Here is a 25,086-nt window from a genome sequence, read left to right on the forward strand (position 1 = left end):
GGTGCATAACATAGCACTGCAGAATATCGTTGTAGTTTTTGAATCCACATTGGTAGCTTCTTCATCTTTCGATCCCACACTTGCCAACCCGTAGGTAGGCGTACCTCGCAGGTATGATCGCTAGGCGTCGTGTCCAGACCCAATTTCTGCACAAGTTTGTAATTGACAAAGTTGTGTGAGCTTTCGGGGTCTGGAAGAATGTGTATTCTATGGCGTTTACTTCTCCATAAACTCGGAGAAGATCGTGCAGGCTAAAAACCTTAGAGTTGAACAGACAATCGGAACATGAACTAGGGCGAGAAAGAACATTGACTGAAGTACCTGTTAAAGACAAATGGTTGGTTGTCTTTGTCTTGGGTCCTGCGTTGGTCTTAGCACCCTTCTTCTTCGAGCACTCGTTTCGCATGTGTCCTTTTTCTTTGCAGATGAAGCAACGTCCCTCCTCCTTGAGCTTCAAAGCCTTGAGGAGGCAGTTTTTCTTTGCTGGAGTCGAGTCAGAATTCTTCGAAGGTTGATCCGAAGACTTTACTTCAGTCGTGCTAGTCATCTGCGCGGAGAATTTGTGTTTGTGCTTGTTTTCCTACTCGGTTACAGTCTTGGTTTTGGAAGAGACCATCGTATCATCATAAATACGCGCAAAGTGAATGGCCTCGTCCAAAGTTTTGCACTTGTTATTCTTGACCTATAAACAGTGTGAGTCTAGTAAATGTGCTACGAAGAAACCCAAAAGAGTAGTAGAATCCATCTTCGTAGCTTTCATCTGCAAGTCTTTAAATTTCTGAAGGTAGACCTCATAACTAAGGTTTTGCGAGATCATGATCAAACTGGCAAACTGAGAAACTATGTCGTAGTCATCCTCCTCCTTGAGGAACTCCTTGAGGACTTCTTCAAACTGCGCCCAAGTTGTCGGTTTAGGTCTGAGTTCTTTCCACCGGAGCAAAGCCTTGCCCAAGAGGAAACTTGCTGCTAACTGAATCTTTTTGTCATCGCCATATGGATGAAATTGGAAAGCGGTCTACCACAACCTAAATAGAATCATGGCCTTAATGTGTTCTTGACAATCATGTAATAAAATCCATGGAAATACTTTCCCACTTATTACCAGGGATTTACAAAGGATGCAAGAATCCCGCCTCCCTAAAGCATTCAGCTTTATTTGCTTGACAAATTTGACACTTAACCACATAATCCTCTACATACTCTTTTATCCTTGGCCAATAGAAATGTGTCTCACTAAAGCTAATGTCATGTGTACCCCAGGGTGTTCAGCAGAAGGGGCGTCGTGACACTCCTTAAGAATCTTGGATCTAATGTCCGAGACCTACGGTACACAAATTTTACCATTATGAAACAGTAAACCATTCCGAATCATCCACTGGCCTCCCGCAGCCTGAATCATAGACTGCTCATTCACCGAATCTTGGTCTATCAATGAACTCCCGTCCTGGATCCTCTGTCAATATGGACCAAAATAACTATCAATCCTGCGAAGCCCTCTCAATGACTGAAATAAGTCGGTGGAAATCTTGGTGAACGACAAAGTATTCACCTCTCTTATCCGACTAAACGCATCTGCTGCACTATTCATGGACCCCTTGCGATAGCATATTTCAAAATTAAAATCTTACATTAACTCTGACCATCTAGCTTTTCATCCTCTCAAATCATCCGCATCACACACATACTTAATTGACTGATGATCAATCAATACCACAAACTTGGAGCCATATAAATAATGCCTCCAAACCTTGAGAGCGCTAATGACAACATAAAGCTCCTTCTCAAGGGTTGGCCAATGAGACAGAGTGTCGTCCAGCTTTCGACTCTCAAAAGCAACAATCTACAGGTCTACCATCTTGGAATAGAGGAGCCCCGATCGCATAGTCACTGGTCTCAAGAACATAAGGCCGACTAGAGCAGTGCTAAGGTAAGTGCTTGTCAAAATATGCAACGGAGATGATGACAAAATCTGAGAACACGAGCAAGCGCATTGCAGAAAAAATACAGCAATGGAGAAGGAGAGAGAGAGAGGCGTGTAACTCTGCTATGTATACACAAGAAAATCCCGAATACCTAATACAAGATGTGGGGGGCCATGGGGCCATTTTATATGGCCCCATCAGCAAGTCGGCCAGCCCAAAAACCAGCCGACATGAGCAAAAAGCTCACGACCTGCACTTGTCTCCAATCGGTCTCCAATCGGCCAACAAAGACTCAATCGGCCAGTACATAGATGAAGACGGGGACCAGCAGGAGTAGTCGGCCAGCATCCATGACACCCGGACCAGCAGTCGGCCAGTGTCTGGATCAGCTAGGAGCCACAGCACATCCTCCCACACCTAGTAAAAATAGAGAAAAATAGGAAAAAAATATGGAGAGTGGGGAAAAATGAGAAAACACCTAAATCAGGCGAGCACACCCACAACAGAGCCCTGGTGTAAATATACAAACAAGAGATGACTGCTAACACCCTGTAAACCGGCCTTCAGAAAGCAAAGGGCGGTGAAACAAACACTCGCACATAAAACACTTCAACACCATTGAGGACCTAGAAAAGGAAAACAAACAGGGGAAGCTAGAGTGCTCCTGCAAATAGTACACGGACACCGATTGGCCCCAAATCGCAGTGGCGCCCCTTGCGGTATTTCTTTAATTGATTATAAGAGCTTTGATTACAATATAAGGCTGGTAATTCAACCGTCCCAGTAGAACTCCTGAAGCCTGCAAAGAACCTGCATCTGGCTTCTTGTCCACACGGCATCCACAAATAAATCCAGCCATTGTTCACATCAAAAGACTCTCTCACATTGAGTCTGCATACAGAAGCTTTCTCCCATGATCAAGGCTGCCACAACCATCCATAGCCTCTCACACTATGAACAGCATCACACCCTGACACATCCAGTGCTCCTGCATCACAACACAGACTCCCAAAACTCTCTCTCAAAAGAGAACACGTATCACAGCATAGCATACCATACAGTTGACACACCTGTACAAACCCTCTCTACCTTCCAAGGGTACTATCCATCTCTGTCATGGATTCCCTGTCCCCTGTCCTATCAGTAGTAGCAAGGCTGTACCAAACATGTGTCCACTCCTGTACCTTCTGCCTGCATGTGACCTATCTCCTGGAGAAACCCAAAAACATGTCTCTTCGAGAAAACCTACGACCTGTTTCCACATGAAACCCTTAGGCCTGTTTCCCTTTGAAACTTCTATCCTGTTTCCCATACATCTAGTTACCTGTTCCCTCATGAAACATCTGGCAACATAGAGATGCCCATAACTGTAGGTCCCACTGTTCCTTTCTAGCAGGAAGAAAACAATCTGCTCCATGAGCACGCAGCCATGCGAGCTTGCTTCACTCCCATGCCAAGAAACATAACCAAATGACCTTGTCCTTGCAGCCAAAAGCCCAAGCACATAGCTGAATTTTCAACCAAACAAAAACAGCCCATAAACTGTCCCAAAACAGTCCCGAATCCAAAGCAAAGATAAGCTGAAAGCTCCATCAGATGAACGCCATCGACATGATGTCTATGTTCATGGAAAACTAACCTCTGCCTTCTGTAAAAAACACGGCGTTCTCCAAAAAGCACACACATGGCCTAGCTTTTTATGCGCCGCCTGAACCCTGGTGATGCGCCGCCTGCAACAGTACAAAACTGACCTGAACTGGCCCACTTGTACCTGCTGGACAGAAACTGTACGCCTGCTGTACCCGACTGTACCAGCTGGTACAGATCTGTACCTACAACCAGCCAACTGTCAGCAGTCGTACAGCCGCCTGTACCTGCTGTACAGTTCCCTGACGGCTTCACCTGCACCAGCCAACCACAGCACAGCAATCGACTGAATCAACGCCGCCTGTACCTGCAGCAGTCGTACCTGTACCTGCTGTCGTACAGATCAATACGGGCAAGCTGTACGGCCTGTTCTTCCAGAACTCACAGCAGCCACACCTGACTGGAAAAGCACACCCCACACCAAAAGATAGGCGCCTGCTGCTTTTTCTGCCCTACAGCCCCTCTTTTACCAAAAAGCTCACACGTGGCCCCAAAAATAGCATAAGGGCCACGTTTCTTTAATGAAAGGCTTTATAAATGGTTACAAAGGTTTTTAAACCTTTTAAGCTAAAATCTTGTTGACCCCTTTCACACATGGGGTTGTCCACACATGGGCCTCCATCTTCACTCCCACCTGATGCCATTCACATTGTCCACCATGTCCCCGTGCCCATCTGCATCTTGTCCAGAGAAAAACACAGGGTCGTGACATACCCCCCTCTTGAAAAATGGCAAGCGTCCTCGATTGCACTCAATGGCACAGTAAAGCATCTCATGAGCAAAGATACCCCATATGGCAAAAACAATGGCCTTCCAATGCATCTGGGTGATAAAAGAATCATCCTGCACAATAAGCCACACTGTCCTCTTGCTTATTCCTTCAGAACCTACAGCAAAAGTCTAAAACCAAATGGAAACACGTTAACTGTGTTAGCCAAAAACAAAACCATGCATCATTCTACATATGACACACATATGCATGACACACATATGCATTCGCAAACAATATGCTCCTCAAAATGCTCTACCTACTCCAAAGTAACAGTCTAAGGGCTGCTCGCAAGCCTTACGCCCATGGGCATCCCGCAGGACCCACGACTGAAGGTAAAACATGAGCATATGCAAGCACTCAATGCATCCAAACACTACATCCAGTAAGTACTTTCCCACATATGTTTCATGGCCATCCCGCAGGAGTTACACCCAATGGTGCATCCATGAACATAATAAAGCACTTGATGTATCATACCAACATACATGCAGCACTCAACACAATGCAAAGTATTTCCCAATGTATTCTCAATGGTACCAGGATCCAATGGCACCAGAATACAAAAATACCTCTACGTCAAAAAGTGTATGCATACATGCACAAATAGAGTTCGATCCATATTTCCATGAACCAAACCAACTCTAGGACTGCTCGCAAGACTTATGCCCTCCATAGTGTTATCCATAGTTGCAGTTATAGTTCAAGGTGCGCGCGACTGTGAACCATACTCAACCATCATCTCATGTGTCTAGAACACAAGATCATAGAAGTCCCATAAGCAGATATACTGTCAGCCTCCAGTACCTTCGGGTGAATACAAAGATGTCACCAAGCGACTCCTAGATAACAACTGAGCCTGTCTGTAACAAGGGAGCGGAGGTGCTACCCCCCTCTTGAGCATCAGGCAATGCTCCAGACCCATGCTCAACTGAACCTGAATGAGCCGTAACAAGAGTCGACTCCAACTCATAGGCATCAAGATAAAGCTGCAACTCCTGAGGTGAATCTGCTAAGTCACCCTCCTCCATCCACTTCGCATCCATCAGTGAACCTCCTCCATCCACTTCGTATCCATCAGTGAACAGCTCTTGAACTTCACAGGATAGCGACGGGAAACCTTACCCTGTACCTTTCTTTCCTTATGTGCCAGTATATGCTCAGGAATAAGAACCTCGTCAAGTTCCTCCACTTCCATCTGAGCCTCATCTGATACATCCTCAGGCACCCAAAACCTGCTTGCACTCCACCCAAGTGGTAAGCACAAGTCCTCGATGAAGCATAGTAGATCACCACTGCTGAACATAGAAAGAAACTGTCTTCCGAACCCATGAAGCCTCTATGAAGATACCACCGGTGACAAACTGTCGAAAGCCATAGCCTTCAACGCATCTCCTGCACCATAACACTTCAACTGCTTCTTGTTCCTGGCCGACTACTTCTTGTCCTTGGTGTCTTTTCTCCTGAACTTCATCTTCAGCTCTTGCTCTTCACCTCATATAGGCAAAGACACAATCCTGCACTGTGTCCTGCACTTCCTTGTCACTTTCCTCATGTTGAAGCTTTTGATGCGACTCTCATGAGACAACCACGAGCTCGCCCCCTTAGGAAAGTTGGCGATTGTCCCGACCAAAGCAACCATGGACTCGCCTCCTTGAGAAAGTCGACGATGTGTCCCGACCAAAACAACCCTGGGCTCGCCCACTTGAAAAAGTCGACGATGTGTCCCGGCGACGGAACCTTGTAAACCGGCCTTCAGAAAGCAAAGGGCGGTGAAACAAACACTCGCACATAAAACACTTCAACACCATTGAGGACCTAGAAAAGGAAAACAAACAGGGGAAGCTAGAGTGCTCCTACAAATAGGACACGGACACCGATTGGCCCCAAATCGCAGTGGCGCCCCTTGCGGTATTTCTTTAATTGATTATAAGAGCTTTGATTACAATATAAGGCTGGTAATTCAGCCGTCCCAGTAGAACTCCTGAAGCCTGCAAAGAACCTGCATCTGGCTTCTTGTCCACACGGCATCCACAAATAAATCCAGCCATTGTTCACATCAAAAGACTCTCTCACATTGAGTCTGCATACAGAAGCTTTCTCCCATGATCAAGGCTGCCACAACCATCCATAGCCTCTCACACTATGAACAGCATCACACCCTGACACATCCAGTGCTCCTGCATCACAACACAGACTCCCAAAACTCTCTCTCAAAAGAGAACTCGTATCACAGCATAGCATACCATACAGTTGACACACCTGTACAAACCCTCTCTACCTTCCAAGGGTACTATCCATCTCTGTCATGGATTCCCTGTCCCCTGTCCTATCAGTAGCAAGGCTGTACCAAACATGTGTCCACTCCTGTACCTTCTGCCTGCATGTGACCTATCTCCTGGAGAAACCCAAAAACATGTCTCTTCGAGAAAACCTACGACCTGTTTCCACATGAAACCCTTAGGCCTGTTTCCCTTTGAAACTTCTATCCTGTTTCCCATACATCTAGTTACCTGTTCCCTCATGAAACATCTGGCAACATAGAGATGCCCATAACTGTAGGTCCCACTGTTCCTTTCTAGCAGGAAGAAAACAATCTGCTCCATGAGCACGCAGCCATGCGAGCTTGCTTCACTCCCATGCCAAGAAACATAACCAAATGACCTTGTCCTTGCAGCCAAAAGCCCAAGCACATAGCTGAATTTTCAACCAAACAAAAACAGCCCATAAACTGTCCCAAAACAATCCCGAATCCAAAGCAAAGATAAGCTGAAAGCTCCATCAGATGAACGCCATCAACATGATGTCTATGTTCATGGAAAACTAACCTCTGCCTTCTGTAAAAAACACGGCGTTCTCCAAAAAGCACACACATGGCCTAGCTTTTTATGCGCCACCTGAACCCTGGTGATGCGCCGCCTGCAACAGTACAAAACTGACCTGAACTGGCCCACTTGTACCTGCTGGACAGAAACTGTACGCCTGTTGTACCCGACTGTACCAGCTGGTACAGATCTGTACCTACAACCAGCCAACTGTCAGCAGTCGTACAGCCGCCTGTACCTGCTGTACAATTCCCTGACGGCTTCATCTGCACCAGCCAACCACAGCACAGCAATCGACTGAATCAACGCCACCTGTACTTGCAGCCGGCTGTACCTGCAGCAGTCGTACCTGTACCTGCTGTCGTACAGATCAATACGGGCAAGCTGTACGGCCTGTTCTTCCAGAACTCACAGCAGCCACACCTGACTGGAAAAGCACACCCCACACCAAAAGATAGGCGCTTGCTGCTTTTTCTGCCCTACAGCCCCTCTTTTACCAAAAAGCTCACACGTGGCCCCAAAAATAGCATAAGGGCCACGTTTCTTTAATGAAAGGCTTTATAAATGGTTACAAAGGTTTTTAAACCTTTTAAGCTAAAATCTTGTTGCCCCCTTTCACACATGGGGTTGTCCACACATGGGCCTCCATCTTCACTCCCACCTGATGCCATTCACACTGTCCACCATGTCCCCGTGCCCATCTGCATCTTGTCCAGAGAAAAACACAGGGTCGTGACACACCCCCTCTCAACTCCTCGATGTGAAACCAACCCCAGGGAGCTAGAGTGCTGCCGGAGCAAAGCCTGAGACAGAGACTTCGTGAAGAGGTCCACCGCACTATCCTCCGTCGAACAAAACTCTAGCAAGATGTCATCAACAACAATCTTTTCTCACGAACAAAATGCCTCTGGATGACCATGGGATCCACCAGTGGAAACCCAATCCTACCAAGTAACGTCTACAACCTCACCACCTCGCAAGCAGCACCACAAGGAGCCCGGTACTCTGCCTTTGTCAACGACGAGGCAATAGATGGCTGCCTCTTACTGCTCCATAAAACTACTCCTGAGCCAAGGGAAAAACTGTAGCCTGATGTCAAGGTCCTTGTGTCTAGCTCTCCTCCCCAATCTCAGTCACTCTATCCGTGGAGTCTGACTCTATCCATCAATCCCTCTCCTGAGTAAAAGAGTTCAAGATCCTTCGCATGCTGCAGAAACCACAAGATACGCAATCGTGCCTCCCAAAGAGTCCTCTGCAAACATGAGCCCAACGGCCTCATCAGGAAGCTCCCGTCCAATCTGGTATGCATCAACCAAATCAATGAATCATTCTGCTTCCGAGTCAAGGAGGCATCATACTGCTCACAAGGATCAACACCTATTACAGTGGGATGCCAAATCCTGGAAACCTGTTTGAAGACCATTCAAGGCCTTCGGAAACCTGTAACCAACCCCCTCTGAATCCGGAACCACAAAGCCTGGAGAATGTGCAACATCCACCTCCTTCTGCAAGTTATCAATTATCACCTGCCTAGCTTTTCAATAGGTCCCCGTGGAAAGAACTTCCTCATCTACAAGAGTTTCTTTGTCCCGAATACTACGAGACATCAAAGCATAGGTTACCTATAAAGTTTTCTCTAACTAACGAACACAAGAACTACCAATATCTGTACTGGAAAGTTCCTGCCAACTGCTGCCATCTTCTTGCAAGCTATCCACCATCTGGTCCGGGAAAGCCTGCACCTGCAGCGTATCCACACTTAAGTGGCCATTACCAGACTGCCACTCAAAACTGGGTATTCCTATGTTCAAAAGAAAAAGAATGAATAAACCAATCTATCTGGACCTTAAGGGTCTTAAACCACTCAATTCCTAATAGCAAGTCTACATGTTCTAGGTGCATAACATAGCACTGCAGAATATCGTTGTAGTTTTTGAATCCAGATTGGTAGCTTCTTCATCTTTCGATCCCACACTTGCCAACCCGTAGGTAGGCGTACCTCGTAGGTATGATCGCTAGGCGTCGTGTCCAGACCCAATTTCTGCACAAGTTTGTAATTGACAAAGTTGTGTGAGCTTTCGGGATCTAGAAGAATGTGTATTCTATGGCGTTTACTTCTCCATAAACTCGGAGAAGATCGTGCAAGCTGAAAACCTTAGAGTTGAACAGACAATTGAAACATGAACGAGGGCGAGAAAGAACATTGGCTGAAGTACCTATTAAAGACAAATGGTTGGCTGTCTTTGTCTTGGGTCCTGCGTTGGTCTTAGCACCCTTCTTCTTCGGGCACTCGTTTCGCATGTGTCCTTTTTCTTCGCAGATGAAGCAACGTCCCTCCTCCTTGAGCTTCAAAGCCTTGAGGAGGCGATTTTTCTTTCCTGGAGTCGAGTCAGAATTCTTCGAAGGTTGATCCAAAGACTTTACTTCAGTCGTGCTAGTCATTTGCGCGGAGAATTTTTGTTTGTGCTTGTTTCCCTACTCGGTTACGGTCTTGGTTTTGGAAGAGACCATCGTATCATCATAAATACGCGCAAAGTGAATGGCCTCGTCCAAAGTTTTGCACTTGTTATTCTTGACCTATAAACGGTATGAGTCTGGTAAATGTGCTACGAAGAAACCCAAAAGAGTAGTAGAATCCATCTTCGTAGCTTTCATCTGTAAGTCTTTAAATTTCTGAAGGTAGACCTCATAACTGAGGTTTTGTGAGATCATGATCAAACTGGCAAACTCAGGAACTATGTCGTAGTCATCCTCCTCCTTGAGGAACTCCTTGAAGACTTCTTCAAACTACGCCCAAGTTGTCGGTTTAGGTCTGAGTTCTTTCCACCAGAGCAAAGCCTTGTCCAAGAGGAAACTTGCTGCTAACTGAATCTTTTTGTCATCGCCATATGGATGAAATTGGAAGTGGACCTACCACTTATGTAACCACGTGTCCACAATCTCCTTGGTACGCTGCTTTTTCTCGTCCCCAAACTGCTCTGGAGTGATGTTGGAGCCTAAAGCAGACGCCAAGGTATCCATATGCCCGAAAGGGTTGACAAAGTAGTGGTCAATAAAGAGATGGAATTTTGCAAAGTCTGCATCTGCACGGCAACCTATGCTTGATGCTCCCTCGAAAGTGACTTTAAACTCCCAAAAATCAGATTTAGTCACGAAATCTTCGAAAAGATTGTCATCGGTGGCCTCAAGAGCCAGCAGGTCTTCGTGTTTGGGAGTGGGCTCCATACCTGATTCTTGCGTTGACATCCAGGAAGAGAAGAGGTGAGGAGCAACTAAGTGTTCGAGAAACAAAATCTTCCGAAAGCCAAGAGAGATCCCGGGTCCCGGCTGCCAAGAAAACAGAGTGGCAAGAAGTCTGCGCCAGAAATCCTGTGCCGAAGCACACACGCTTGGTTTTTTTCCCTTGTGCAAGCCGACGTTGCGGAGGTATTTTAAGCCCAAACGGAATTTAAAAAAACGGCCACGCTGGCCGCGTTTTTGTTTTTTTTTTCCTTTCTCTTTTTTTTAAAAAAACCACGTTGGTTGTTTTTGTAGCTACGTTTTTGTTTTTTTTTTTTTCGTGGAGTTCTTAAAAAAACGGGAGGGTTTAAAAAAGCGCTGCATGACCTGCGAACAGCCGCCGCAAACGAAAAAAAATCCCGGTTCCCTCTCTCTAACGCACAGGCGACGAGGCTTCCGCCCTTACTACCCACTTCATTGGCCACAACACGATCTTCTTTTCCCCCACGATGCATACAAGAAAAAACACGCTGAAATCTGTAAAAACAACAATGCAGCTGAATTCTTGATCTCTTTCTTTTTCTACCTACTAACTTGCTCGCTCTGATACCATTATCAAACCCCTAGTCCCGAAACCTGCAAAACAAAGCCATAAACCATGAAATGGGTGCTAACTCACCACCCAACCATGACAAGCCCACAAGACTTGGCTGTCTTGAACTAGCAAGACGCACTGACCAGTCTCTACCCATGACGTCCAATACTATCACGGAGCACCCTCGCTGGCCTCGGCTGCATGAAGCAAATGCACATCTGCACTAGATATAGGTTCTTGACCGTAGAGCTCTCGCATAGCCTCACGAGACTCTGACTAACTGACTAACCCGGGCCACCCTTTTATAGGCTCTTGGTCGGTCATCGAGCGTCCACACATGGGCGCCCACTCGTCAATCCATCCCTAGCCCAGCTCACCAATCAACCTGCCGAGCTCCAAGCTACCCCGAAGCCTCGAAGCTAGACTCGTGTGCATGTTGCACACGGTAGATACACTCTATGCACATGACAAAGCTTCCCCCGGAGTAAGATGTGGTTTCTCAAGCTTTGAGGTACCAAGTCACAACCACTCGACTGGATTTTGATGACCTCAGCTCCCTTTTCTTGGAAGAAGAGTCCGTCCTTGTTTCTCAAGGTAAGATCAAGGTATCTCTTAATAGTTCAGATCAAGCACTTGCTTCAATAAAGAAAAAAAGTCGAAGTTAGTGCTTCTCGTGTGGGAAGAGAGGACATTTGTTTAAGGACTGCTTGTCCAAGAAGAAGGACGAGACCAAGGGCAAGTCTTCATCTCAAAAGTCAACACAAGACAATGATACAAATACTTCTAGTGACTCATCTAGGAAACCAGGGCGCTTCCAACTCGGGAGGACTAGGATGGTGTTCTTCTCTAGTATACAGATAGTTTCGCCCATGTACTTCCAGCCAAAGGAGGCTTGTGGGCGAGAGAGGGGATTGTAAGAAGCTCCATTTTCTGGTGCATGGGAACCGTGACTCAGAGTTCCAAGCATTAAAAATCTGGCAAGACAAGGTCAGCTTTGGTGTAGCAGAGACTATGAACAAGATCTGTTCCAAGTTCATTGTTCAAGGTTTTGAGACGTGTTGGGGGATAATGGACGCAATGTATCTAGCAGCTCTATCATTCTATACTTGGGGTTCATTGCACACTGGTGTGGGAATTTAGAGCCAAGTAGATTTCTTTGTTGTTCGTGGTGGCGACCGAGGTGATTCTGATATCTACAATACTAGACGATCCATGGTTGCATCTTCGTCAACTTATCTTCTGCAGACTCCTGCACACTATGAGCTGCAGAAGGGGTGTTAGAATATTGTGCATCTCAGTGTTTTGAGGACTCTGGAGTCTGCCTTTATTTGGGATTTATGTATTTGTCCCTTCATTTTTGGGTCGTGAGGTTATCGACTAGCTCTATATGCAATAGGCCAGCTCCCTTGCCTCCTTATATAAAGGGCCTCCTCATCATCACTTGTAGTATCCATTCCCTGCACATTGTAATGCTCTTTGCTGGCTATTGCCATTGTAAAAGCTTCATGCTATAATAAAGGTGATCTTGTCAACAAGTGCTCTCTCCTTTGTCTTGCTTCCGCATTGTGCAACTTTATCAATTGTGATATACATGGAGGGTACACGTGACTCCTTACACAATTTCTAATGGCACCTTGGGTGTTTTTATCAACTACATGCTTAGCCTCATCCTATCTCTCTTGGCTTCCACATGTCTTTTATTTGGTCTTTGTTAAATTTTGTCACGTGCTATTGAGTATGTTAGAATTACGTTCATGACGTTTTACCATTGTTCCATAGAGCTTGTTGTTTTTAAAAGAAGACATTCATCCCCCCCCCCCCCCCCCCCCCCCCCCCCCCCCCCCGCCCCTCTCTCTCTCTCTCTCTCTAAGAGGGCAAGTGGGCAGTCTATTGTAAGGTTCGAGCCCAAATTGAGGATTTTACCAAAATCCAGCTAGATAAACAATTTCATTGAGGGGAATATATATGATGCCTGGCAACATAGCTCTACTAGCTGATAAGTAGGATTTCTCTAACCAGATCACAAATTTGGCTCAGGACCTTTATAGTCTTCATGTTGTGTATTTGGTCTCATATGTCATTTCAACCTTCTGCACACTTCTTCTTCTTCTTCTTCCTGCCTTCTTTTCTTGGGCTTCTTTCTTCCTTCTTCTTGCTTCCTTTTTCTTCTTTCCTCTCTCTCTCTCTCTATCTCCCTCTCTTTCTCTCTCATTTATACATGCACACATAGGAGCACCTAATATTTCTTGAAGTAGCTCTCTAACCAGTACCTGCAGTACACTCTCCAGGGACCCTATAGTAAATCTCAAAGCCGCATTTGGAGGCCATTTGCAGATGTAAGACAGGCAGAAATACCTAGTCATTCGTTTTTGCTGTTTAATTGCACTGAGGCAGGTTTTCTCCTGTTTTTGCAACTGTCCCAGCCTAAGGACTCATTGCTTTTGATCTGTAATACGCACAGCACTCCCCATTTAATTCAAGGCTGGATTTGTAGTATGCCTTAACTTCAAGGTCGCAAAACTATCCACTGTGCATCACCTTGATCCTTGTCTCTTTTCTCCCTGTGCAGAGGGCTCACAAGTTTTGGTCCTTAGAATCATCTAGTGCCCTCACCTTGCTCTCCCAGTAAAGCATGGCACAATGCATCCAAGCACGTAGCAGGGGAAAACAATATCGAGGAGATAGTCAGCTGCTCATGGAACAGGAAGGTAAAAGCACATTGGCAACTAAGGAAAAAGCAGGGTAGAAGGTTGTAAGAAAAATGACTCCAGGCTGAAGGCTTGTATCTGTATCACATGCATCAAGTATTGGCAAAGGGGGCCCTCTAGCTCTGAACTGTGCACCAAGGCAGCCAATGAACCAAGAGACATTTATAAAAAGCATCTCCAATCAAGGAGGCAAGCAAAAGGCAGACAAAGCAGTCATTGGGACCTACAAAAGCGACATTGCTGCTCCTATTCCCCATTTGCTGTTTCCTAGATACCAAGCATGCTCCCCATCTACCTCATTAGCAACCTTGCAGGGCAGGTAAACCAATTACTAATGAGGAAAGATACAAGAGTTTGGATACTTCACACCATCAAAACCTAAGGATGCAATGCCTTATTAGTGGGAGCCTGATGGAAACATAGAGTGTAAGATTTCTAACAGCATAATACAATTGAGATCTGAAATATGAAGTGACTGCACCAAGGTACATACCTCTATTCGCCTCATTTCAGCTTCAGCTTTGGCTTTCTCATGATTTTCCCAAGCTAGGATCTTTGCTTCCTCACGTTTGAATCTGGTAAAATGCAGCACATGATTTGATGATCAAGGCAAAATGAAAAACTTTTGAATTTTGCTAGGGAAAATCCTAAAGCACAGCTAAGCCAAACAACTATATATGCTACACCTAGCCATGTATTTTGATTGTTCGGCCTCCTCCCATGCCGCTGCTCTTGTTTCCAGAACATTCTTTTTCACTTCTTCCAGATCAATATTCTTCAATAATTTGGAAGCATCTGCATCCTCCTCTTCTTTGCTAGCCCAGGACACCGTATTGACTTTCCCTCCTATATGAGCCCCAAGAACCTGCATCTCTCTCCCTGCCTCTGCCAGCATCTCCTTTTCACTCATCTTAACTGTTTTGCCATCACCATTAAGAACAGAAACACTCTCAGAATCTCGTGCCGGTGAGGCCACAGGTGAACCCCGCCTCGGTGTAGATGGACAAGACGAAACTGGACTCCGCAGAGTCGGTGTAGTTGCTCGAATTGGAGTCCCTGTTCTGGAAGGCTCTTGGCTTGCTATGGGAGTCATTTCTGTTCCCATATCCCTCATGGAGACAGAACGCACAGCAGGAGCTGGTGTAGCATATGGTGCCGCTGCACATGGAAAGAACAAGAAACTGTATCAGCACCAATGGCTAGATCAATTGAAGCAACAACATGGTGGCTCACCAGAGACAAGAGAGTCTGATGTGGGCTTCCGGGTCCTCAACATCGGCTTCAAGAACAACTCATCGTAATTTCCTTCATGTGCAATGCTCACTTCTTTCATATCAATGGGCTCATCTGCAACTGGATAACAATCAAAAGAGCTTCCTTTTGGCAGGGAGGTAGGCACAGGTACGAAAGCAAAGTTGGGGCCAACCCCGGGTCCAATGCCTGTGCCCTTTACAGCATCCACTTTCTTCGTCCATTCCCCTGGTAAATCGAAGTTTTGATCAGCATGGGACGAAGTCACCAGCTTCACATTCTGATGGTGGCCACCACCATTCACCAACAATAACGTGTCCCCCCCATTGGAGAGATCTGATACAATGTGTGAGTTGTATCCATTTTTTGCCACATGTGAATGCACATGCCACTCATGCTGGTTCGAAACAGTGACTCTTTTACCTGAATGGAAGCCTCCATGTACATTATATCCATGCAATGGGCCACTTTTTGTCTTGGCTTTCACAGGTGCCTCTCCAGGAGACTGACTGACTAGCCATTTCTCAGCATCATCCCATTTGGAGGGAGCAGCCTTGTTAAGATAAGGTGCAACCAATGGCTTTATGCCTCCTCTTTCTCCTTTCTGAAACTCGAAGCTGGTTGTGCTAGCATAATCATACGCGCTGTCATAGTCTAGAACGGCATCATCCATAGCTCGGAGAAAACCCACTAAAGCTCCGGGGTGTGCACTTGAAGATTTCAAAAGATGTGGAAACCCACTTTGCCGTTCTCCAGTATCCTCTGCTTTTTCTGCATTCAAGCAAGTATGTTAGTCCCAGAGTATATATTGGGGGGACTAAATAAACCACTTTTAATGTATCCTCACCAGAAGCAGATGAATCTGAAGAAGCTATTTTCCCTGGTTGCAACAGAGGTCCAACTTCATTCCCTGCACAAGATCAGAATTGCCTTCCATTGTGCATCTTCCTCATCAACAACAGTGATGGGTAAATTGGGAGGGAAATGGAAGAAGTGGTGATGGTGGTGTGTACCTGAATTTGGATGCTGAACCATGGACCGTCTTGCCATTGCCATCAACTACGCTGCTACCACATGCAAAGCTTCATCGCAATTCACCCCCAATACTCCTTGTTGATAACTTTCAAAGTCTGGTTTGCAGCTTGAACTGCAGCCTTCTGACTAGACTTCCTGGGCTGTGCTTGGCAATGCAGTCGACAAGAGTTAGAAGAGAAGAGTGGATATTAGGCTTCAGCTCACATACAGGAAATAAGAAGAAGGCCAACAAAGGCAGCAGCAGAATATGTAAGGATATCAAGCTGAGAGAAGAGGAGAGAGGTAGAGGGTAGTGGAAGGGATTCTAGGTCAACAGGAGAGAGGGGCCCTTGTTAACATAAGGGTTACAAGAAGCAAGCTTTTCAGTTTAGAGAAAGGAGACATGTAGTCACTAGGTGCTCAATGCAAGCTGGATATCAAGCCGAGACAAAAACAAAGAAGCATAAAGGATAATAAATAATGAGCTGTGAGAGATTGACAGTGCAGAAATGGTATTGTTCTTTTGTTCTTAGGAGCTAGTTATAGCCGATGGCTGGATACACTTGGATATACTTAACTGGGCGTGTGTGTGGGTGTGTGTCTCTGTGGCTGGGTGTGGGTGTGGTGTGTCTCTCTGTGGCTGGGTGTGTGTGTAAGGGGTGTGTGTGTAAGGGGTGGGAGGGACAGGGAGAGAGAGAGAGAGAGGGAGGGAGAGGTATTACATCGGTAGAATGCAACACGAGGGCATATACGACCGACAGTGAGACTTGAACTCGACCAACAAGGGGAGAGAGAGAGAGAGAGAGAGAGTACTCCTCTACCATTGCAGACTCCAGAGAGAGAGAGAGAGAGAGTACTCTACCATTGCAGACTCCAGAGTATAAAGTAGAAATTTAGCAAATACAAAACACTGGCAATTTAAACAGGCACACAGACAAAAGGCTGACTGATGAAGTGAACTCACCTGCTGGTAATGATGGAGAACAGTTCACAGTAAGCAGATTTCTGAAATTCTGAGGTAGAAATGAAGAACAGTTCGTAGTAGGCAGATTTCTGAGGTGGAAAACTCAGCTTATGTAACTGCCTTCCTTAGCTGGATATACAACACAGCCTAAAGAAGATCTCATCAACATCATCATCATAGACCTAGCTCAGAAGGCAGAGGCTAGCTTAGCCTAGCCACACATCAATGTACCATATCACGTACCCACCATAGCCTTAACAGTGTATCATACCCCTAGTTTGAAGCACACCACCATAGATGACCATGTGCTCCACTCTTTTGCCCACTGTGTAGAGAAAGAGTACCGAGTCCCGACCTAGAAGCAATGTAGAAGAGAGAGAAAGAGAGAGAGAGAGAGAGAGAGAGAGAGTGTGTGTGTGTGTGTGTGTTTGTGAGAGAGAGAGAGAGAGAGAGAGACAAAACAAGGGATCACTCCTCTATGCAATTACTGCCAACTGCCCTGTGTGTGTGTGTGTGTGTGAGAGAGAGAGAGAGAGAGAGAGAGAGAAAACAAGGGATCACCCGTCTATGCTACTACTCGCCTGTACAACCCATCGCCTTAGCCCTGCCTTCTTTCCCTCCTGCCAATTTGAATGGGTACCTTAGGCTGCAATCTCTTGTTTGGACAACCCCACCCACACCCTCTCTGTTTGACCAGCATTGTTCTTTTAGCTGAAAACAAGAAAAAAAACACCCAAAATTTGTATCCACCCAAAAGAAAAGAAAACCTTTTTACTGGACCCAAAAAAAAACCCCAAATTTCTGTTTGAAAACCCAATTTTTTTAAGCTTTAAAACTCTAATCTCTTATCTCTATCTCTTAAGAAGAGTTTCATAAAGCTGCCATGTGGCATGAATGTAGAGGTTCGGGAAGAGAAGGAAGAGGCTCGAGGAGGTTGGGGTAGAATTTGAATTTGGAGGCTTCTTCTACTAGTGAAAAGTAAAAACCTACAGATTCTTTTTTTTTAGGTTTACTTTTGGATCATTTGTGAATTTGAACCCTTTTTTTCGTGAATTTGAACCATTTTTTTCGTTTTTTTTGGGGGGGTCATTTGTGGATCTGAACCCTCTGCAGTTCTGCATGTGACCTATAAGCCATTTGTCGTCTCACACACTCTCTCTGTCTCTTATTCTGTGGTTTCTTAGTACTGTCTAGCACTCTCTACCTTAGTACTACCTTGGCCCCTCTCTCTCTCTATAGAGTCTAAACCCTTCGTGGCCCCTTTCTCTTTCTCTCTCTTCAATGACTTCTCTCTCTCTCTACTCTTTGTTCATCACTCCCTCTTTCTACCCCCTCTCTCTCTCTTGCTCACAAGAATCTTCTCTCTCTCTCTCGCTCTCTCTCTCTCCTCTCCTCTCAAAGTCTCAATGCATGCGGCCCCCCGGGCCCCCAGCCGCGGGCCTGGGCAGTGGGCCCTGCATGATGCACCCATCACCTCACCTTGTGTCTCGAGCCGTTTGCCTTTTTGAAAAGCCACATGTCGATCTTCACGCTCCTCTCTTGGTCTACACGTGCCACTCTCACATAATCCCATAAAGCATTTTAAGTCTCAACGGCCTGGACGGATATTATTTTATTAAGTGTGTTGTTTCCCTCTTATCACAATCATCTGAAGACATATTATCCCCCTAGAGCCAATGCTCCCCAAAAAAAAAAAAAACACAACTTACTGTATTTTTACTCGTTAGAATTATGAAAAAACATATCCTATTCAAGAGATCACAAATTAGTGCCCATCTCTCACATTCAACATTTTGATGTCATGTGAGTTTGTTGAAAAGAGGAACCGGCGACTCTCTTCAATGTAGCTTGAGGCAGCTTCTTCTTCCTTAAAGATATTGTAATGTTCATATAGATCATGTTAAAAGCTTTAGGCAATACAACAAACCCACACATAAATAACATTTGAGCAATAATAACATCTTCATAAGGAGATTTTGGGTATTGAAATGAAGAAGATATTGTTTGATGCATGGTAAATAAAGAAGATATTGTTTGATGAATGGTTACATTCAAACGAATCTCTTAGCATGCCATCAATTATAGCAAATTATCTTGCATATTCATCTTGTGTGCATGGCTCCAAAATTACCGATGCATTTTCATGTTTTTATTTTAGTTTTACTCATTCATGCTAACCCCGTGCCTTTCCAATGATTGTGCATATACAGGATACACAAATGCCTAAGGAGTCGAAGCTTAGTACTCATGTTATAACATTCAAGTTTCACCACTTAGCCATAAATAATACTTTCTCTTATTAATGACTTAATTAGAATGAAATCAATTGATTATTTTTGTTAATCAATTCAATACTCACGATTGCTAAACAAACTCACTAAGCAACCACCAAGCTTAACAAAAATAATATGATTTTGGTAGCTAATATTGTTAACAACTCCTACATGTTGTTATCAATATATTAACAAAACAAGATGGTTGTAGATATCAATGTGGAGGTGTTTTTTTACACCCATAGACCATCACCCTCCCTCTTAACTCCAAACTTTGCCCATGCACATCACCACTCATTCCATCATCATGATAACACCATCCTCTTGAATCTTCATTCCTTGATTCCTTATCTTGTTCAATTCAATTGGTGTATTGAGACCAACTAACTCCTCGCATGTAAGAGCTCTTTTGAGTGTCATGAGATGATGTCATTAGTAGCATCTCTCTTGTATCAAATCTAGCTCTACTTTTTTATTCTCCTTATCTCCCCATTAAAGCGTTGTGCAAGGTGGTGTGGAATTTTTGTACAACAATATTGATTTTTTTGTAAGATTGCAAGGGCATTCTGACATCCATTATTTTAGAAATAAAGAATCATATAGGAGAATCTTAGCTCATTGAAATGACTCGAAGAATATGACTTTTGTATTTCAAAATGTCTATGTGTGTGAGCACGTGTGTCATATTCATTCTTATAGAAAAGTTATTACCCTCTTGATCTCATGTCCTCCTTTCATTCACTCTCTCATTTCCTCTTCTTATGATTATGATATATTAATATAAGGTCTTCCTTGGCAATACTATTTTGTGTTCTTATGCTCCAATTTTGCATTGAGATAGTATATTGCTAATTGAGTATACTAATTGGGACTAGTATATTATTAATTAAGTATTACAACCATTCCAAGATTCAAAATCTCATTATTTGTGAAATCCAAGTAATTCACGCAAAGTGGTTCTTAATTTACACAAATAATATATTAATTATTTTACCATTCTCTCTCTTAAAAATATGATTTTGTTTGCATCGTGTACTAAATCTATTTTGTAAATAACTTTGGTACAAAACCTTTTGTATAACTTTCAATGTAACTTTTATGTGTAATGCTTCTATGTGTTGTAAGGCAATTATGTAATGCTTCTATGTGTTGTAAGGCAATTATGTAACACCTTGCTAGGGCAACAAGAGCCCAAAGTCTACATAATCTACACACACACTTTGCCAAGGCAAAGAGGTGTTGGAAGGTTGGTGATTTCGAACGTGTGATCTATGGCTAGAAGGTGCCTTGGATTATCCCATAAGTGGAAGCATGGGAAGTTGAAGGTGCCTTGGATTATCCCATAAGTGGAAGCATGGGAAGTTGAAGAGCCATATATAGGCTAGAGTGGCACCTTGTCATAATCATCTTCTCCGGCCGGTGTTTTGGGACGCAGCTCACTGGGAGATGGGAGCCCGCGCGATGGAGGGATGCTGCAGTGCTGCCCATTGGGGGTGTTTGTGGTGCTCGATGGTGATGCGTCTCCTACGTGCGTTAGTCTTCCGCTGCGCATTCTGACATGGTATCAGAGCGCCCAGGCGTGTGGTCCTGGGCGGCTCAGGCATGTGTGGTCTTGGGCAACCCCCTCACGCCTCGGTGGCTTGCGGAGCTCGAATCGAGGGAGGGTGTTGAAAGGTTGGTGATTTCGAGCGTGTGATCTATGGCCAGAAGGTGCCTTGGATTATCCCATAAGTGGAAGCATGGGAAGTTGAAGAGCCATATATAGCCTAGAGTGGCACCTTGTCATAATCATCTCCTCCAGCAGGTGTTTTGGGAGGCAGCTCACTGGGAGATGGGAGCCCAGTGGAGGGATGTTGCAGTGCCCATTGGGGGTGTTTGTGGTGCTCGATGGTGATGTGTCTCCTACGTGCGTTAGTCTTCCGCTCTGCATTTTGACAAGAGGGCCCATAATTTACACACCTTGTTAGGGCAAATAATCTCCACACACAAGAGCCTGGTATTGCTACTCCCAAGTCTAATCAACTCCCCCACACAAAAATTATGGACCTAGGGGAAGTGATATACGACTTACCCCTTCTAGACCCCATCCACATAGGTCTGTCCACTACCCCTTAAGCCCTTATAAGCCTCATCCACATAGGTCTGTCCACTACCCCTTAAGCCCTTATAAGCCTCATCCATGTAGCTCCCCAATCATGTGGGATAAATCGAGGCGAGATTACTTCATTTGGAGCCCCTCAACTTTGTAAGGTAAGCCCCCATCATTTTTAAACAAAGGAGAGCAACCTCAGATCAACATTGCCCCATACTCTGATACCATGGCTGAGGGAGCTTCTTCAGATTTACAAAACTGTATTTTCAGGACAAAAACTATTACAAGCATGCATACAAGAACTCAGTTCCAGCTTTGACTCTTTACTCAAAACCTCACAGAGAACCCGTCCAGTATACTTTCACACAGGGATTCAAGTGCTGGTGTTTTATTGATCAACCAAGAACACATGGGTGTATTACCTTCATCATCATAATCATTATCATGGCCATAGGATGCATCAAAGTTCACAACCCACAAGGTAGCAATACAGTCCTGACAATGGCCCTATGATAGCCAACCCTTGCATTCCACAATGGTTGCTTTCACGACTCATCACATGTATCCATACTCCAAGCTTCAGAGAGGAAACAAACACAAATGTTCTCTTCAAAACGTGTCGACCACACAACATCTTGTGAGCAATAATGTCCAACCATAATTATGCCTATAATCTACACATGCAAGAGGCTATCACCAATAAGAAGGTTCTCGGAGTGCAGCAACAATAACACAGAACCCCCCCACCCTTGTGCCCCACAAAAAACCCAAGATTGCAAGGGAATTCAACCATGCACATTTGATATATGGAAAGTCATATAAAAGAAGCTTGGCTCATTGAACAACCTTAATCACTTTTGTGTTTCAAAATGTCGATATGTGTAAGCATGTGTGTCATTTTCATTATTATGAAGAAATTTATTGGCCACTTGATCTCATGTACTTGCATTTTTAAATTTCTTCACTTAATTGTATCCTCTTCTTTATGCTTATCATTGTACTATACTTCTATAAGATCTTGGAAGTTCTTCTTTGTGTCCATTCCATGCTCTACCTCTTCATTTCTAAATTCAAGTAACTTGCATAAAGAGGTTTCTAATTCTAAAATCTTTCAAAAATATTTTTTTTCTTGTGCAAAATAAGCATCTTCTTACATGTGTGTGCATGTGGGGGGGGGGGGTAATGTGTGCACACATACACATACAGAATAAGCTTCTTCTTACATATGTGTGTGTGTGTGTGTGTGTTTGTTGGGGGGGTATGTGTGCACACGTACACATGTGCATGTGTGTGTGTGTGTGTGTGTGTGTGTGTTGCTAGTTTAAAACATATACAATATCCACAAATGAATAGACAAAACTATTCACGAAGTCCTTGATTCAAAGAAATGTTATACATGAAACAAGTTCAACTATGAGTCATGTACACTTTAGGTTCAATGATGACAAGTTGCATTTAGTGGAAATAAAATTAAAATAGCAAGGGAAGCTTGTTTGAAATTAACTGCCGCCGCCGCCGCAAGAGAAGAGAAGGTAGGTCATGTTACCTGCATCCATACAAAAACAGACAAAACAATTTGTTAACCTGAATGCATATTACAGGTGTCAGTGGGGGGACCTATCCACATGTTATAGATGTCACCCTATCTTCGCAAGGTAAAAACAAAAAAGCCTAACCAAGCTAAATTATGTAAGTCCACGTAGCACTTAACGCTGCATGTATTGATACATCCAGTTATTATGTGTTTATCCAATAGTCACCATTACATTTATGTTGAAAGAACATCCATTTAGCAAGTTCATTAATATCTTACAAATCTTATGAATTTTTTATGAGCCAACATGTGTCTCTATCAATCTTGAAATCTTGCAGACATAGAAGGAATTCAGCTCACTTGATCTACTCTACTACAAACACATAGAACTTCATTAATATCCCACTCTTAAATAGGTGAAAGGGGAGTGTACTTCCTCTCAGTAAGAATAGATTAAGCGAGCTGAAGATAGCAAAGTATTCATTGCTATGTAACTAGCAAACGTATATACAATTTCTAAGGAGCAGCACCCCTAGAGCTAAACCTTGTAGGTTTCAATCAGATGTTACTATTTGAAACAAACTCTCAAAACTAAGAAAGATTGTAATAATCTCAGTAAGACTGTAAAAACACTTGTGAGTGAAGATTTGAAGTATGTTGAATCTGGTTTGAGTAAGATAACATCAGCTAAGAGTCATCAGTGTCCGCCGCCGCCGCCGACGGGGTCAGAGTGTCAAACCTGTCAGGTGAGGGTGTGGAGGAATAGAGTCAGTTTTTTTTTGGGTTGAGAGGAAGCTATTTTGGGTTTAGTTTGATAGTCAGAAGTAAGTCTAAGTTAGTTAAACAGTTTTGTGGGCTGAAGAATATCTAACAAAGTCAGCTACCTAGAAGATAACTAATGTTGGTTTAGGTGTTATAAGGTTGAATCTTTGTGAGATTTAAGGTTTTGAAAGGTTTTTAAGCCTTAGATAATACACAAGTGGAAAGATTTGAGTTAAATCAATCAACTGAACCAGATAGGAACTCAAGCAATCATCATAGCTGAAGGTTAGCTAAAAAGTGAGGAGATTGTAGTGTTCAATCATAGTAGGATCTGAATTGTTTGAAGGTTTGTGAGTGTCAAAGGACATAGATGTAAGGAGATTTGAATCAGGTGAGTCAACTGAATCAGTTTAGTCAGGACCTGAGTCAGGACCTGAGTCAAATAAGAGTCAGAAGAGGAGAACTAACATATTCAGGAGGGTCCTAGAGCTAGAGATTTAAGATTGCTGGTATTGGAGGAAAATCTGAGGGTCTAGAGGACAAGAATCTAACAGAGGTCAGTAGAGTAGTTAGCTGAATCATATTATAGTCAGGTAGTGGTTAGCAAAGTTGAGAGTCAGCTAGGGTCGATTTAGGTTAGCAGGTTGTCAGAGAAGGTCAGTTGAGGAGATAGGATTGAAGATTAGTGTTTTTCAGAGCTATATCTGACCTAAGAAGACATTTTAGATGATTCAAGTTGAGGAGGGTAAGGTGTCAGAGGATAGTTGTAAATTTGCTTATGTGCCCTGAGCTCGGCAACTCATAACCATTTGTAGCATATCTTTAGTATGAGCAAATGTAGTCTAAACATAGTGATGATGATGGCTAGAATGAACCCATGTTTATAACCATGTGTATTCATAGTTCAAAGCAACACTCTTTCATTTTTGTCAAATACTTACCATGTAGAACAATTAAAACAAAGCTTTGATCCAACAATATTTAGAGCTAAAACACATAATGATGCCCATGAATATAGTTCCATAGACTGGTTTAATTAGTTACAAAATCCCATCTTATTCAGGTATGAAAAAATCCCATCTTATTCAGGTATGAAAAAATAGTGTTTTTCTTAAGTGCTTGTGTACCAGGGCAAAAGGACTCCCTTGCAGAGGCAAGGGTGAGAGACATCATGTAATGCTCAATAAGAAGGTAGACAAGCTAAGTGAGTTAAAGAACCCACCTCCATTCTAATATGTGGGTCATGACTGAGGCAGAGCGGAGGAGTCTTCCCTCTTCATCATAGCAGCAGGTGCCGCAACGTTATTGCCCGCCCCACCATCCCTTGTAAGATTATGATGAACAATCGTGTACAGAGGTGCAGCAACCCATAGGCAGCAAGTGCCACAAAAATGTAACTTCCCACCACCATCCCTTGTAGGGTTGTGATCAACATTCGTGTATAGAGGCACAACAACCCATAGATCCAATGTGAAAGAGTTGAGCAGTAAAGAGCCCTAGTAAAGTAGGCT

The 25,086-nt window shown here is 44.0% G+C and overlaps 1 protein-coding gene across 3 annotated transcripts in view; it reads right to left on the bottom strand.

Annotated features, from left to right (window-relative positions):
• LOC147618320 (uncharacterized) overlaps positions 1-17,681 on the bottom strand; it is a 33,829-nt gene extending 16,148 nt beyond the window's left edge. For 2 of the 3 annotated variants that reach the window (XM_086774782.1, XM_086774783.1), the window contains exons 1-6: positions 16,915-17,681; positions 15,950-16,111; positions 15,784-15,846; positions 14,919-15,707; positions 14,372-14,843; positions 14,179-14,260 (exon numbers count right to left, since the gene is read on the bottom strand). In XM_086774782.1, the coding sequence (XP_086630908.1) occupies positions 14,179-14,260; positions 14,372-14,843; positions 14,919-15,707; positions 15,784-15,846; positions 15,950-15,992 (1,449 nt within the window). In that variant the 5' untranslated portion in view covers positions 15,993-16,111; positions 16,915-17,681. The remainder of the gene's footprint in view (positions 1-14,178; positions 14,261-14,371; positions 14,844-14,918; positions 15,708-15,783; positions 15,847-15,949; positions 16,112-16,914) is intronic. The other variant, XM_086774784.1, reaches the window with a different exon arrangement.
• Between the last annotated feature and the right edge of the window lie 7,405 nt (positions 17,682-25,086).

This window comes from Cibotium barometz, chromosome 35, assembly GCF_041138505.1.
Source record: "Cibotium barometz isolate CiBa-2024 chromosome 35, ASM4113850v1, whole genome shotgun sequence".
Taxonomy (NCBI): Eukaryota; Viridiplantae; Streptophyta; class Polypodiopsida; order Cyatheales; family Cibotiaceae; genus Cibotium; species Cibotium barometz.